This window comes from Bison bison, unplaced genomic scaffold (assembly GCF_000754665.1).
Source record: "Bison bison bison isolate TAMUID 2011002044 unplaced genomic scaffold, Bison_UMD1.0 scf7180017864329, whole genome shotgun sequence".
Taxonomy (NCBI): Eukaryota; Metazoa; Chordata; class Mammalia; order Artiodactyla; family Bovidae; genus Bison; species Bison bison.
The window spans coordinates 5,353,747-5,370,320 of record NW_011494901.1 but is presented as its reverse complement, the minus strand read 5'-3'; the positions used below and the strand labels follow the sequence as shown (position 1 = coordinate 5,370,320).

Below are 16,574 nucleotides of genomic sequence, written 5' to 3'. Positions count from 1 at the left end.
AGAAACTGCTGAACTGCTTTCCAGAGAGGCCTGTACTATTTTATATTGTCACCAGCAATGTAGAAGTAATCTGTTTTCTCTGCATCCTCACTGGCATTTGGTGGTGTTGCTTTTTTATTTTAACCATCGTGAGAGATGTGTAGTGATAGCTCATTGTGGCTTTAAGTTTCTCTTCCCTGATGACTTATGGTGTTTAATTTCTTTTCATGTACTTATTTGGCATCTATATAGCTTTAATGGAATGTCTCTTGCCTTGTTTTTTAATTGGATTGTTTGTACTTTGGCTGAGTATTGAGTACTTATATAAAGTACTCATCCTCTGATTGTATATGTGGTTTGCAAATTTTCTGTTACTCCGTAATTTGTCTTTTCATCCTCTTCCCAGAATCTTCCCAGCATAAAAGTTTTTAATTTTGATTAAGTCTGTCTTATCAGTTTTTCTTTTTATGAATAATGCTTTTGACAGCAAGTCAAAGAACTCTTTGCCTAACACAAAGATATTCCTGATGATTTTCTTTTTCCTAAAAATTTTATAGTTTAAGTCTGTGATCCTTTTTGAGTTAATTTTTACATGAGATGTGAGACTAAAGGTGTCTTTATGGCAGGAGTGGGGCTTGTTGTTTATGATACCTCTCCCTGTACCAGTACAAGTCTTAATAAATTATATATTAAGTCTTTTTCCAAGTTGTTTATACTATTTTAGTTCCTTAGCCTTTCCATATAAATTTTAGAATAGCCTATCTATCTAATAATCTTGCCAGAATTTTGGTAAGAATTGCATTAAACCTGTTTACTAACTTGAGGAGAATTGTCAGACATCCTTACAGTGCTGAATCTTCCAATCCACAACCATGGTAGGGCTCACCGTTGATTTGGAGCTTTGATTTATTTCATCAGTGTGGTATAGCTTTCAGTATACGAGTCCTGCGCACGTTTTGTTAGATTTTCACCAAAGCTTTTCATCGTTGTTTTTGAGAGTTTCTAAAGGGCGTTGTTTCTCATTTCAGTGTCCACATGTTCTTTGCTAATACGGAGAACTAAAGTTGACTTGTGTTTATCTTCCTGTAACCTTGTCTGCTCAGTAGTGCTAGGATAGATCATCATATCATCGGTATGACAGTTTTATTTACTCATTTGAGATCTATCTGCCATTCAATCCTTTACTTAAGTTTGAATTATAAAAATATTTTTACAGGACATGTGTAGTCTTCCAGATTTCGTGACATTTAAGAGTTTTCCTGGAATCCCATTACAACATATCTTCATTGCAGCAGGAGATGACTTGCTAGATCTTATACAAGGCTTATTCTTATTTAATCCATGTACTCGAATTACAGCCACACAGGTATGTTAGTATATTTTTCTAATTTCTTAAGATTTCCTAACATTCTTTAAATACTGCAAAGATGCTTTTGTTTTAAGAAATAACAAATGTTATTTTTTTCCCTGAGCTATAAGCACTATATGCCTGTACAAGTGCAGAAGAGTATAAAGGTTCTGTTTCCTAATTAGGTCATCTACTTGAAAGTAAATTAGAGAAGGAGGGAAAAAATGTTTTGTGTTTGTTAAGACACTGGAATACTTCAGTTAAACTCTTTTTTTTTTTTTTTCAGTTAAACTCTTAAGTAACTTAAATCTTGTGCCAAAACCATGCTAAAAGTGTTTTGTTTTGTGTTTTCGCCCATGAAATGCAGTCCAGATAATGCATTCTGGTCATTGTCACAGTCAGGAAGAGATAATGAGTAGAAAATGGTATAGCCTGATACAACTGTATTACTTAAAGAGATTGAAAGATACTCTAAAACACTGAAACTGCCAGTTACTTAAGGGAAATAAGAATCAAACTCAAGAAAAATGTGGAATACCAAGAATATCTGTTCTTATAGAAGAGAGAAATGTTATCCAACATAAAAATATAAGATCTATAGACTTGAAAGTCTTTTTTTTCTTTATTTTAAAAACAAGCACATATAGATAGATGAGTGGTCACGAACGCTTACAGTTGGGGCAGGGATGCAGTGCCAAAATGCAACATGGTACAGTGATTCGGCTTCGTAAAGGAAGAGACAGAAATGTCGCACATCTTCATATCTGACGAAACATCAGTGCACAAAATATCAGGGGTAAAAAGTGGATTTTTTTTCACATAGGCTTATTATAGACTACCAGATCTTTGTTTAATGTATAAACGTTTACTTCATAGCAGTACATGCCACATTAATACATATATAATAGATATTTTACCATTGGAATCACTCTTCTAATTTCAAACAGTTAACTCATTTTTACCTTTTATCCATGTATGTATACATCTTATCTCTGTCATAAGAACCTTGAGACCAGGTCAGATTGTCAAGAAGGTTGTTTTTATTAATAGTAAAGCTCAAAATTTATAGAAACATATTAGTTGTGATAACTTATTTGGGTTGTATTTTGATAGAATGGGTTTTTTTTTTTAGAATTAATTTTTTAATGGGTTTTGGCCTATGGATATTTAGAAGTTGGAATGAGGGACTTCCTTAATGGTCTGGTGGCTGAGCCCCTGTGTTCCCAATGCAGGGAGCCCGAGTTCGATCCCTGGTGAGGGATCTAGATCCCACATGGCACAACTAAGAGTTTTCATGCCACAACTAAAGACCCTGCATCTTGCAACAAAGACCTGGCACAGCCAGATAAATAAACATTTTAAAAACATAAAAGTTTAATGAGATACCCTTCTTAGATCTCTGTGTAGCTCAAAATTAGCTTAATTTACTTATGGAACTGCTGTGATTTAGAAGTAATATTTTGTAAGTTCAACTCTTCTGAAGTAAGAATTCTCTATCTAAATTATTACTGCAAATATGTTGGCAAGTAGGGAGAGTTGCTTGAAAAGTTTATAGGACTTCTTTTGTTCCTAAGAGAATTATCCAGAAGGAAATACCTTATTAAATTACTTTGGCTGTTGAACAGTACTATGATGCAAATAAAGTATGAACTTGACAACTTTGTCACCTCAAATAAACTCTTTTTATTGGAATTTTGGACCTAGGTAAAAATATAATATTATAGAACGTTGGACTAGTGGTAAATAGAAATAAACTTGGACAAGTCCTTCCAAGTAAGAATTCAGTTAATTTCTAGTGGATTGTTGGACTTTAATCTGTCATTTCCAACCCATCGCATCTTTTTAAAAGCTTTATTTTTAAGAATTCATATGATTTGGAGTTTGAACACACACAAATGTTGTGACAAATAAACTTGGAAGTTGTTTTTAAGCAAGTTTCTCTGTTTTCAGCTATAGAGCCTATAATGTGTAGAGAGATGAATTTTACAATATCTTATTAAGGATTTTTCATATTTTGTATAGGCTCTCGTGGAAAAATTCCATTCTTGTAGTAACACAGTAATGGAATTAGCAATCAGTCTTAGGCTGCTAGATATTTGTAATAATGTACATATCCAAATACTCAAAATTAAATTTGTTTGAGACAGGGTATATTTGCTTAGTATATTTAATGCTCCTTACAACACAGTTCAGATATTCACATAAAAGCTCACTATCTCTGGTCTCTTTTCTTTGGAAAGGCGTTGAAAACTAAGTATTTCAGTAATCGGCCAGGGCCAACACCTGGATGTCAGCTGCCAAGACCAAACTGTCCAGCGGAGGCTCTAAAGGAGCAGTCCAATCCAGCCATGGCAACAAAACGGAAGAGAACAGAGGCCTTGGAACAAGGTAAAACTCTCATTTTCTTACATGAATTCCGAAAACTCCAGATACCTAATGTACAGCTAGTGACTGGGTAGCCAAGAAATGCAGACTGAGCTGTTTACTTATTATCAATTTAAATTTTATAAAGTAGAGTGTGATATTTTACCTATATTTGCTTCCTTTGAGAATATGTAACATCATGCGTACTTAAAATCATGCTTTTTTTAAGGACATGAGCACTTTTGAGTACACCTCAGAGTTAATGAGAACTATCCATGTGTACCCTATTTTTTTCATAAATTCTTAACAATACACTCTATGCTTAATGTTTAGCAAGTGTTATTGGAAAATCAAAGCAAGTATAAATATAGTTGGAATGAATGAATGGTTAGAAGTACTTTAAAATTAAATGTAATTTTATAGAATTACTATAAAATTAAATAACCTCATTTTTCCCCCTAGGAGGATTACCCAAGAAGCTAATTTTTTAGTTACAGAGAAAACTGGACAATATTCTACTACTGAAGGAAACAGTGAAAAAGGCACAATAGTAAACATAAAGTAAATGCTTTACAAGATATTTGTAAATATTCTGCACGTGTAAAATATGTAAAACTTGGTTATTTTTATTAAATGTATTTTAAAACAAACAATTCTGATTTTCTGATTAGAGTGCAGTAGTAATAAAATAAGTCTGCTTCTCTGAAATGTAGAATTGAAAATGCATTAAGGAATCCTTAATAAAGATAATTATCAATTATTTTAATGATCTGGCCTATATAGCATTACAAATTTATAATAAAGGGGGTAGTATTTAAAAATGGAAAATTGGTTTTGGTCTCAAAATTTTATGAGTGGTAAGTAGACTGTAACTCTCATAGAGCATTTTTATTTTTACTTAGAACTTTTAAGTTTCTTCTATGTTATTACCTGTAAATCTAGTTTCTGTTTTAGCTACCATATAATTTATAGCATATATCACATCTTACACATGCTCTATTTACAGACCATGTTATTTTTCTTTTGCTACATAAAAGTTACCATAAATGCAGCAGTTTAAAATAACACAAATTTATTGGCTCCCAGCCCTGTAGGTCAGATACCTCTCATCGATCAACTGTGATATTTTTTTTGTTTCTTTTGCATAAGCCAATATCAGGATGGCAGTTGGACTTTGTGCTCTTCTTTGAGGCTCTAAGGTAGAATCTGCTTCCTAATTAATTCAGTTCATGTCATTTTAATGCACATGCCTCTTATCCTTGCTAGTTGAAGGCAGTTCACTTGCCTTGTTGCATGTCACTCTCCATCCGGAAACCAGCAACAGTGTCAAATCTATGGCTTCCTGATCTGCTGCCAGTAGAGAAAATTCTTCCTTTTTTTTTAAGGACTCACCTGATAAACTAATGTCAGCTCACCAAAGGCTTAATTATAAGTCTTAAAATTCCCTTCATAGCAGTTCCTAGATTGAATGCTTGAATAATCAGGACAGGAATCTTGAGAGGGCCATCTTTAAGAATTCTGTCACATGGATGTTTAGGTTATTTAAATTTTTTCACAGTTGTAAAAAAAAAATGTTTATATGTACATGCAGGAGTTGTACATATTTAGAACTGTAATTGTGAGGTCACAGTTACACACTTGTATATTTTCAAGTAGCATTGATATTGCCATACTTTTGCAGAGTAGCTGTATCAATTTACACTCCCAGTAACTGCTCAGTAGTTCTTAAAAATGGAGAAGCCCCTTTCCATACACTATGTACAAAAGTTAACTCAGGAGTTCCCTATGGTCCAGTGGTGAAGACTCTGCTTTCACTTCCAGGGGCACAGATTCAGTCATTGGTTGGGGAACTAAGATCCTGAAAGCCACATGCTGTGACTGAAAAAAATATATCAAAAGACCTAAACATGAGACCTAGAACTATAAAGATTCTTAGAAAATAACATAGGAGGAAAGCTTCATGACGTCAGGTTTGGCAGGGGCTTCCTGGATATGACCCCAAAAGCAGCAGCAACAAAAGTTAAAAAAGGACAGTTTGGACTGTATCAAAATTAAAAGCTTGTATGCCTCAAAGGAACATGATCGATGGAATGAAAAGGCAACTCCTATGGATTGAAAATATTTGCAAATCATGTATCTGATAAGGTTCATAGCCAGAATATGTGAAGAATATATGTTGTTATTGTGTGTGCTCAGTTGCTCAGTCATGTCCAACTCTTGGCAACCTCATGGACTGTAGCCCACCAGGCTCCTCTGTCCATGGGACTTTCCAGGTAAGAGTACTGGAACAGGTTGTCGTTTCCTTCTCCAAGGGTATCTTCCCGAACCAGGGATCAAACCTGTATCTCTGGCATCTCTTGTATTGGCAGGCAGTTCTTTACTAATAGGCCACCTGGGAAGCTGTTGTTACAGCTCAACAACAACAAATCCAATTAAAAAATGGGCCAAGAACTTGAATAGACATTTCACCAAAGATGCTATAGAAATGGCTAAAAAGCATGTGAGAAGATGCCCAAATCACGAATCATTAGGGAAATGCAAGTTAAAACCACAATGAGATATCACTTTAAACCTACTAAGATGGCAGTCACCAAAAATAAACAACTAACAAGTATTAGCATGTGGAGAAATCAGGAAACCCTTGTACACCATTGGCGGGAATGTATAAAAACAGTGCAGCAGCTGTCGGAAACTAGTGTTTCTTCAAAAAGTTTAAAATGGAATTACCATATGATCCAGCATTTTCACTTCTGAGTATGTACCCCAAAAAGTTGAATGCAGGATCCCAAATGTATACATTCATTAACTTTTATGTAGGAATCTGTTCACCTCATCATCTCATCTCTAACACTCATAATCTATCTTTTTTAAAAACTTGTTATTTTTTAATGGAGTATAGCTGATTAACAACATGGTGACAGTTTCAGACGAACAGCAAAGGGGCTCAGCCATACTTATACATGTATCCATTCTCCCCCAAACTCCCCTCCTGTCCACGCTGCCACACAACGGTTGAGCAGAGTTCCCTGTAGCACTCACAATCTTTGAGGTCTTTGCTAATTTATCTCATTCTAATTTAGTTTTCTTTGATTTCTACTGTGTTGCTAATCATATATGATTCCGCCTTTGTGAACTGTTGATTCAGATTTTTTTATACAATTTTTAAAGGTTACTTTCCATTTAGTTACTACAAATGTTTATATATGTGTGTGCTATATACATGCTCAGTTACTCAGTTGTGTCCAGCTCTTTGTGACCCGAAGAACTGTAGCCCGCCAGGCTCCTCTGTCCATGGGATTCTCCAGGCAAGAACACTGGAGTGGGTGGCCCCACCCTCCTCCAGGGGGTCTTCCCAACCCAGGGATCAAACCCAGGTCTCCCACATGGCAGGCGGATTCTTTACTGTCTGAGCCACCAGGGAAGCCCAGGTATTACAAAGTACTGGTTGTATTTCCATGTTGTACAGTATATCCTTATGCCTGTCTCACACCCTGTAGTTTGTACCCCCACTCCCCTACCCCTGGATCCACCCCCATAACCACTACTTTGTTCTCTGTATTTGTGTCTGCTTTTTTGTTATATTCACTCGTTTGTCTATTTCACATATTAGTGATACCTTGCAGTGTCTGTCTTGCTCTCACTTCAGTTAGCATGATGCCCTCTGAGTCTATCCATGTTGCTTCAGATGGGGAGATCTTTTTTATGGCTGAATAGTATTGCACTGGTTTTCTAAGACAACTACATACTGTTTTCCCCAGTGGCTGTACAGATTACATTCTCACCAGCTGTGCACAAGTGTCCCCTTCCTCCACACCCTCACTGCTTGTTACGTGTGTTTGATGATGGCCCTTCTGACAGGCGTAAGGTGATATCTCATTGTGGTTTTGATTGGCATTTCCCTGACGATTAGTGATGCTGAGCATCTTTTCATGTGCCTGTTGGCCATCTGCATTTCTTTGGAAAAATGTCTGTTCAGGTCTTCTGCCCATTTTTAAATTGGATTGCTTTTTTTTTTTTTGCTGTTGGGTTATATGAGCTGTTTATGTATGTTGGATATTAAACTCTTTGTCGTATCATTTGCAAGTATTTTCTCCTATTCAGCAAGTTGTTTCTTCATTTTGTCTATGGTTTCCTTTGCTCTGCAAAAGCTTTTATGTTTAATTAGGCCCCATTTGTTTATTTTTGCTTTTGTTTACTTGATGAAATTTAATTCTTTGTCCTTGATCAGTGGGAATATTACAAATTTTATCAATTTATGTGTTTGTTTTAAACACATTTAAAAAGAACCTTTCTAGTTTTTGCAATTTGATTTTTTTTTTTATGCTTCTCTTTTTGGTATTATTAAATAATCCCAGATCCTTCCTTTCCCTACCTTGAAAATTATTATATATACTAGACTGTGTATGGACTTTATCTTATTCTCATTGACCTGCTGTTTCCACACTGCTTTGAATAATGTAGCATTGTATTACTGTCAGGACAATATATTTTTTAATTAAATGTAATTTTTATTTTGGAGTATAGTTGATAAATATACTTTGGTATCTGGTAACAGTAGATCCTCATTATTCTTCCCTTTTTCAAAATGTATTTGCCAATTTTTCAGCTTTTGTTAGTAATGACTACCAGTGTGGTTCCTGTAACACAACTATAAATGGTTTATATTGTTACCTTATTACCCTATTGTGTTCATCTATTTAAATAGTAGTATCTTTTCGTAACTGCTGAAAGTGCAGTGCATTTCCTGTGCCATCATTGTGATGCTTTGTGATTAATATAGTAATATTCCCAAAAGGTATTGAAAATTATTACTATGTAATATTTTTAGGAAGAGAACATTTTAAATGGCCTAAAATTCAGCATTAAGACCAAGAAGTTAATTTAGAGGTATTTATAAGTGCCAGAATTCTGGGTAGATCTGGCTATAAAATGTCACTACTCTAACAAAAAAATCAGCTGTAAAGGAAAGTTGCTAGCAATGACTTTGAATATACTTCTGCCAAATTCCTATCATAATAACATTTTTATTGCAGTTAAGGAAATTATTTTTAAGCTTTATATGGGAAATAAAAAACAGAACTAGAACAAGATAAATGTATTCCAAAAATTAACATTGAGTCATTCCTTTTGTTGCTTGAGCCAAAGATCCCTATAGTCAACAATCTGTTTAGTCAATCTAAATAAATATTTTTTCCTCAAAAATCACTATTTCTTTTAAGATTTTGGGAAATGCTGAAAATTTCATATAACATAGTAATGTAATTTATAAATAAAATGCATCAACACAGAATACTAATAAATTTCTTATAGAAAACATTTATTTAATTAAGTTGCCTCCTAAAATTTAGAAATACCTAGAAAACATACAACTTCTGAAAATGTAGCAATATTTACAAGGCCCTTTTTCAAAGTCTCAATATCAACATCTCTCAGTTCTAATTTCATCTGATTTATCTTCAGTACATATTTGATGGCAAAGAATGGGACCTTTTAAGAGTTCTTGTGTACTTTTGATCTGTTTGAAAGTGCTGAATTGAACAAATGCAGCCCACAGAATTAAAAATTTGAACACCTGAATGTACAGGATCACATGAAACAGGGAATTCTAAAATTTTCTGCCAGGGGTTTTTTAATGTAAAACTGTCTTTCATAGAATTTCTTTCTTTAATCTCTTTTGAAGTGGTGTCTTTGTCTTCCAAAGCCCGAGCAAGCATGTAACTCACTTTCCTTTGATGAGCCAAAGCTTCTTCTTTATCATTCAACTGCATGCAGAGAAAGTAAAAATGTACCAGTTAGTCAGTAAATCAGAATACAGAGCTGTAGTCAGGAGTATTTCATGAAAATTAAATTTAGTCTTCAATCTGTCCAGTCAGTCAATATGAATAAATTAATTTAGGTCCACTAATTCCTCAGCATTGTGCTACATGTTATTGAAGATTTTCTTTTTTTTAGGAAGAATAGAAAACAGCATTCCTTCTGCTGAAAAAAATGTTTAAGTCGTTTGGAGAGAAGTATATATTTACATGGGGTGTGTGTATATATGTATATATAATGCTAACATGTACTTATCTCTGAAAGAATGAAGTTATTTATAAAATTGTGTTATATATTTATATGCAATAAATAACTTTGATAATACTCTTCTATAGATACGTATGTTCATATAACATGAGTTTCTTAGTTTAGTCATCTATGAAATTGAGGATAACAGGACTGATGACAGTGTTGTGGTAATGATTACAGGATACGATGCATGAGGATGTGCTTTGAACACTTAAAAAAAATCCTAAATGTATAAAAGTCTTGTCATGAACTGTGCATAAGTGCTGATGATGGAGATGCCTGGACTTAATTACAGAGAGCCTCCTCTTTTTCAGAGGTGGAACTTTATTAAAGTTGCACAGGAGGAACCTAGAAGGGGGAATTGGAAAGCGTGTGTGGGGTGTTCAAGATGATAAAAATTCCAGAAAATGGTACCTCAACTGGGAAAAGAGCATGAATGTCAAGTATACTGCGATAAAGAGTTGAATTAATAGGAAGCAAAAAGATTAGCTCATCCACAACCTCTAACAACAAAGAAAGCAAAGATACTAACCAAGTCTATTAGCATCTTAAAGATTTCCTGAGGATCGTCCTGGTCATTGGTACTCTTAGAACTGTTTTCTGAAGGGAGCATACCCAACAATTTCTGCCCTAAGGTCTTCTTACTCCCTTGGGATAGTGACCCTAAAATAGAACATGAAAATCCAGTTGAGACATAAAAAGACACACACTGACATGCTTCCAGGAAAAGAGGTAAGTGTGAACCAAGGTTAATTCATTCCTAAATCAATCAGGACCTTGTCCTCTTCAGGGACCCTCCAGCATGAGTGAGGCAGGCAGCACAGTGCAGTGGGAAAAATGGACTTTAGAGCCAGCAGCAAACGCAGGTGAGAGACCACAGTTTGAGAACCCAGAGCAGCGCCCTGCACTCATTGCTCAGCCCATGGGAGAATGCAGCCCTTGCTACCCAACTCAAGTCCTCCAGAGGAACCAGCGATCCACATTTGTATGTGAAATCTTCTGATGTAAAGGTCAGCCACCTACCCACATTGAGAACACTCCCAGCAAAACATACCTGCAGACAGGTGGCCTCTGAACCATGCAAACTGCTTTAGAGCCAGAAAAAAACCTGGACTTGAATCCCCATTTAGCCACTTCAGAAGGGTATCACTTTAGAATGAAGTTCTCTAAGCTACACGCCCTCAGCTCTAGAACGAGAATAATAGTCCCTATGCTCTATTGCTGGGCTGCTGTGCCATTTAAATAATAGAGCATGGCTGGGAGAGGGGAGTGGTATTGAATGAGTACAGGGTTTCTGTTTGGGAAGATGAAAAAGTTCAGGAGATGGATGATGGTGATGATTATACAACAATGTGAACAGAATGAGACTTAAAAATGGTTAAAATGCTAAGATTTATGTATAATTATCACAGACCACACAGTTGTGAAAGCACCTAGCCCGGGTACTGACATAATGCTTAAAAGTCCACATTTCTGCAGTATTTATGCTGATATTCTTCATCCATCAAAAGGATGCAGTTTGTAGCAGGAAATACGAAGTCATAGATTTATATACCAAGAAAGTTTTAGATGAACTCCAAAGGGACAATTCCCTTTCTACCCATTCCTGATAAACCACAGTGACGGCTTCACACCTGACATTTGCCAGTGGCAACTGTGGCAAAGGGGGAAAGCCAGACAAGTTGACTGGCTCATCAATCCTGAGAGTGAATGAATGTGTCTCTATTTTTAATCTAAAAAAAGAAGAAATACGTTTATGAGCTATCTCTCAGGACTTGTCTAAGCTGCCAAATCAAGAAAAGTTAATATACTGTTAACCACAAATAAAAAAATGACCTGTAACAATCATTTTGCAACAAATTATTGAAGAATATTAATAAAGTGAATCAAAGTCTTGTCACTAAGAAGGGCTTCCCCAGTGGCTCAGCAGTAAAGAATCTGCCTGCAGCGCAGGAGCCAAAGGAGGCGTGGCTTCAGGCCATGGGTGGGGAAGCTTCCCCTGGAGAAGGGCATGGCAGTTCACTCCAGTATTCTTGCCTGGAGAATCCCATGGACAGAGCCTGGCGGGCTACACTCCATAGGACCACAAAGAATCAGACACAACTGAAGCGACTTGGCACACATGCTTGTCTCTAAGAAACTCAGAGCTAGTAACGCTTTTATGGACTTGTAAAGACTTTTCAGAGACGAACCAATTATTTTAAATATTGCTTCCAGTCTCAGTACCTTATGGAAAGCAAAGATTGTACCTCTCAAATCATGTTTTCAATGGAAAAGTTCCTGAATTCTGTAAATAGGCAAGGCAGGAATTCTGGAATATAAAATGAATACAGGCGCTGAAATGAATATGGATCTACCTCTCTTGTTTCCTCTTTCTCCCTATTCTCTCTCTGCATGTGTGTTCAGTTGTGTCCAACTCTTTTCGTCCCCATGGGCTCCTGTGTCCCTGGGATTTTTCCAGGCAAGAATGCTGGAGTGGGTAGCCATTTCCTCCTCCCGGGGATCTTCCCAACCCAGGGATTAAACTTGCGTCTCGCGTCTCCTGCATTGGCAGGTGGATTCTTAACCACCAAGCCACCTGGGTAGCCCATGCCTGTCGAGGACTTAGCCATTATACTTGCTCATCAGCCTCTGTAAATCTCAGAAGAAACAACTTCAAAAGTTAGTTTCAGGATAAAGTGGAATGCTTGTTGAAGAATCAGAGTTGACGAGTATCATTTTCCCCCATTTGTCCTGACTTCCACCTGACTCTAAATACACAGCTTTTATAATCTGCTTTCACCCACTTTCACAGTTCTTCTTTACCACTTCTGTTTTTATTATCCCTTATTTCTTACCACTTCAGCAAAGAGATGGGTAAAGTTTAATGAAGCTAAACTTCACAACACTTGACCCATATACTAATACTAATATGCACTGTTTGAAAAGAAATATTTAAAACAGAATAAGTATTATATATTAAAAGTTTCATATGTAAATACTGTAAGATTCTTATTGGTCCTAAATTCATCTGAAAATGAGAGATACTGGGATTAGGATTATGGATTTTAACAAAAAAGATTTAGAAATAGGGTCATTTCAGAATTTTAATAATAAAAATTTACACTTCTTAATAAACCACTTTAATCATGACTGATAAATGGTTTCAAATTGGAATTTTAAATGGAAACAAAATGAGTTCTACTGAATAATACTTATAAATGAAAATTGAGATTGACCATTAAGAGAAACTAATTTCTAAAAAGTAATACCTATTTGTATATATTGGACAGTCTACATACTTCAATGACAATTTGATTCTCTCATGGCATTTTTATATGTTTTGTTTACACTTATACCATAATGACTCAAAAATGGCCATGAACTTTTTGACAGGCTTGTAAACCAAAATCTAAACCTTAATTTGTTTCACTTTTTATAAGAATATATTGATTTGTCCAATTTGAGTTTCCTCTACTGCTCAGTGTGTCCTTCCAGAAACACACATTTCAATAAAGTTTACTTAGGTAAGTTTGATGTTGGGTTTGACTCTCATTTTTCCCTTTAATCATCTAGCACTCATTATAAATTCTTCCCACTGAGCACAGTCTTGTTTAAATGAAATAGAAGAGTACTAAAGTAGAGTCTCCTGTTATTTTATGATTTCATTTCCATAGGTAACATTCAGCGACCCACTTTGTCCCCACAGTTGCTAAATTTTTAGATAAATCATATCTGAAATTTCAATTATATTCACCATATTATGCTTAATTATAACTAAAAACAAATTATACCTGATTATTACCATTATAATTCATATTTACCATTTTCTTTAAGGTGCTTCCAACTTATCCATTTTGTTGCTTTCTTACACATTTTATCTGTTTGTGTCAATCTTAGTGCCTGGTCATTTTTCCTCATTAATTGTTGCTCAAATGCAATTCTGAATGCATCTGCCATTATGTAGGCTTCTTCTTTACTCTTCTGCAGAAGTTCCATCTGGTTTTGAAAGAAAGTTTGAGAGGTGTTAGAGGCAAAGGCAGTGGCTCTCCACTCCAGTACTCTTGCCTGGAGAATCCCATGGACAGAGGAGCCTGGGAGGCTGCAGTCCACGGGGTCGCTAAAAGTCAGACACAACTGAGTGACTTCACTTTCACTTTTCACTTTCATGCACTGGAGAAGGAAATGGCAACCCACTCCAGTGTTCTTGCCTGGAGAATCCCAGGGCCGGGGGAGCCTGGTGGGCTGCTGTCTCTGGGGTCGCACAGAGTTGGACACGACTGAAGCGACTTAGCAGCAGTAGCAGCAGCAGAGGCAAAACCAGGGCGTCCCAGGTGGCTCAGTGGTGAAGAATCTGCCTACCAACACAGGAGCCGCAGGAGATACGTGTCAGCAGGTTCAACCCCAGAATCAGAAGATCCCCTGGAGTAGGAAATGGCAACCCACTCCAGTATTCTAGCCGGGATAACCCCATGCAGCCTAGCGGGCTACAGTCAGGGGTCACTAAGAGTTGGACGCAAAACCAGAACAATTTTTTTTACCTTATTACCAAATGCTGAGTCAGGATAGCAAATGCAGTCTTACCACTGAGTGGAGTTGAGTGCATATCCGTGACCTATTGCATCTGTTTAATCTAATTAGTACTTGCCAACTAGATTACTGGAACTTTCCCTTATGCCTGTCAGCTCCTTGGTAATCCAACTCTCAGACTTCATTATCAAGACAGGCCCTGTGTGTGCCCTTCCCAACAAGGAAGCAGGGAGGATGCCAAATGCCACATTTCAGTTCTGCCTTGGGCCATTCCAGACAATACCACTAAAATAATTATGAATACCATCTTTCAGATACCTCCCACTGGTCTTTGTAATCTTATGCTTTTCCTAATGAATTTGTAATGTGTAGCTGCTTGCTTTCACATATATACTGAAGACTAAATTCCATACCTTCAATAAATATATTCTAAAAATTATGGTCCACATTATATTTATTATTAAAGCCTAATAATGGCAGCTATCATTTGATTAAATGCCAGGCATGGCCATATGCTAAACATTGTAGGTGCTGTATTTCTTACAACAAACCTCTAAGCCAGTTATTACCCTCCATTTAACACACATCCAAAGCCACAAAGGTGGAAAGTGACGGAGCTGAGATTCCAACCTAGATCTGGCTGGCACAAAGGTTCCTTCCACTATACCTTGCAGCTTTTCTAAGATGCTTCATGTTTATCTGTTAATCGGTGCTGTGCATCCTGATGATTTTAAGCACTTTTCCTCCATGTATAGACAACAGAAAGAAGAACTTAGGCAATACTAACTAATACATAGGCAAACAACTTCACAGTTACAGTATCGTGCCAAGTACTATCTGTATTTTGGAACCGTGTAAACCTGTTTTTTATACATTAATGTTACTAATATCATTTAAAACTAAGGATAAGTTACATAGCCAGTGACTACCAATGAAGCTAATTACTGCATATACTTCCATTTATTCATCTTCATACAGTAAGTCCCCTACATACAAATGAGTTCCATTCCAAGATCACATTCATAAGTGCAACAAAGTTAGCCTAGGTACCCAGATAATACAATCAGCTATATACCACTGCTTTTACACTTGCTTCCAGACATCCTGGGCTTGAAATAAAGATCTGTACTCCGTATAGCCGTGTACAGTAATGTACACAAAAGCACAAGCCCTTGTAGAGGATGCGTGCACCTGACTACACCAGACACATGTGAACTCACGTGACTGGACGTGGGAAGGCACACTCGCATCTCTCAAAGTTAGCAACTTGAAGGCTCGTATGTAGGGAACTTACTGTATGAACAGAGAAACAACCAAAGCTTTCACTGTTTTTACCTCCTGTTTGAGCTGCAGGAGCATTTTCCGAGTGGACGCGGCCAGTCTGGCACAAGCACAGGGGCTCCCTCTGGGATGGTGACAAAGGCAAGCTCCCAGCACTGCAAGCTTCAAATCCCAAAGAATTATCCATTACCAAGTGTAACAGTGCTGACCCATACACAAACACGGGGCACACACAAACCCACTGCACATTTCAGACAAGCATCTCATTCAAAGAAACTATGAAGGAAAACAAAAATAGGAAGTGAGACCATGATTTCAGGACCCAAGTGGAAATTAATTACAAACGAGCAGAGACTGGTATTACAAGGAACAAAAACCTAAAGGAATTCTACATTCTTTTCAGTCTCCAAAACCTTTCACTTTGTATCAGTTTCCTATACCTCTGAGTCCTTGGCAGGAACTTGACCTAACGAAGTAAATATAAACCTCTATCATATGGATTTCCTGTGACTGGGCTTGGCCCTGCCGCCCAGCATTGATTACTGTCAGGTCCCGCAAATGGTAGTTTTTAACACTGATGAGGAATACGATCATCCTGCCACTCCTAAAAAAGACGCCCTGTGATCATGTAATACATTCTTAAATACTTCCTGGCTCACCCAATGTTCTGGAATTGCATAAGGCCCGGATTCCTCAAAACCTGTCTTTGGATCACAATGAAGAAACTAGTCCATCTGGGTCACTTTACCCACTGCTGGGCATACACACTGAGGAAACCAGAAGGGAAAGAGACACGTGTACCCCAATGTTCATCGCAGCACTGTTTACAATAGCCAGGACATGGAAGCAACCTAGATGTCCATCAGCAGAGGAATGGATAAGAAAGCAGTGGTACATATACACAATGGAGTATTACTCAGCCATTAAAAAGAATACATTTGAATCAGTTCTAATGAGGTGGATGAAACTGGAGCCTATTATACAGAGTGAAGTAAGCCAGAAGGAAAAACACCAATACAGTATACTAATG

General features: G+C 36.8%; 2 protein-coding genes across 4 annotated transcripts in view; one reads left to right on the top strand and one right to left on the bottom strand.

The window, feature by feature from the left end:
* Positions 1-4,454, top strand: part of CDK7 (cyclin-dependent kinase 7) — a 29,472-nt gene extending 25,018 nt beyond the window's left edge. Inside the window, exons 10-12 of the mRNA XM_010853595.1 lie at positions 1,196-1,345; positions 3,568-3,715; positions 4,154-4,454. Coding sequence (XP_010851897.1) covers positions 1,196-1,345; positions 3,568-3,715; positions 4,154-4,182 — 327 coding nt within the window. The 3' untranslated portion in view covers positions 4,183-4,454. The remainder of the gene's footprint in view (positions 1-1,195; positions 1,346-3,567; positions 3,716-4,153) is intronic.
* Positions 4,455-8,991: 4,537 nt separating this feature from the next.
* The window catches only part of CCDC125 (coiled-coil domain containing 125), a 31,700-nt gene continuing 24,117 nt past the window's right edge, over positions 8,992-16,574 (bottom strand). For all 3 annotated transcript variants that reach the window (XM_010853594.1, XM_010853592.1, XM_010853593.1), the window contains exons 9-12: positions 15,599-15,706; positions 13,558-13,732; positions 10,287-10,417; positions 8,992-9,453 (exon numbers count right to left, since the gene is read on the bottom strand). In XM_010853594.1, coding sequence (XP_010851896.1) covers positions 9,148-9,453; positions 10,287-10,417; positions 13,558-13,732; positions 15,599-15,706 — 720 coding nt within the window. In that variant the 3' untranslated portion in view covers positions 8,992-9,147. The remainder of the gene's footprint in view (positions 9,454-10,286; positions 10,418-13,557; positions 13,733-15,598; positions 15,707-16,574) is intronic.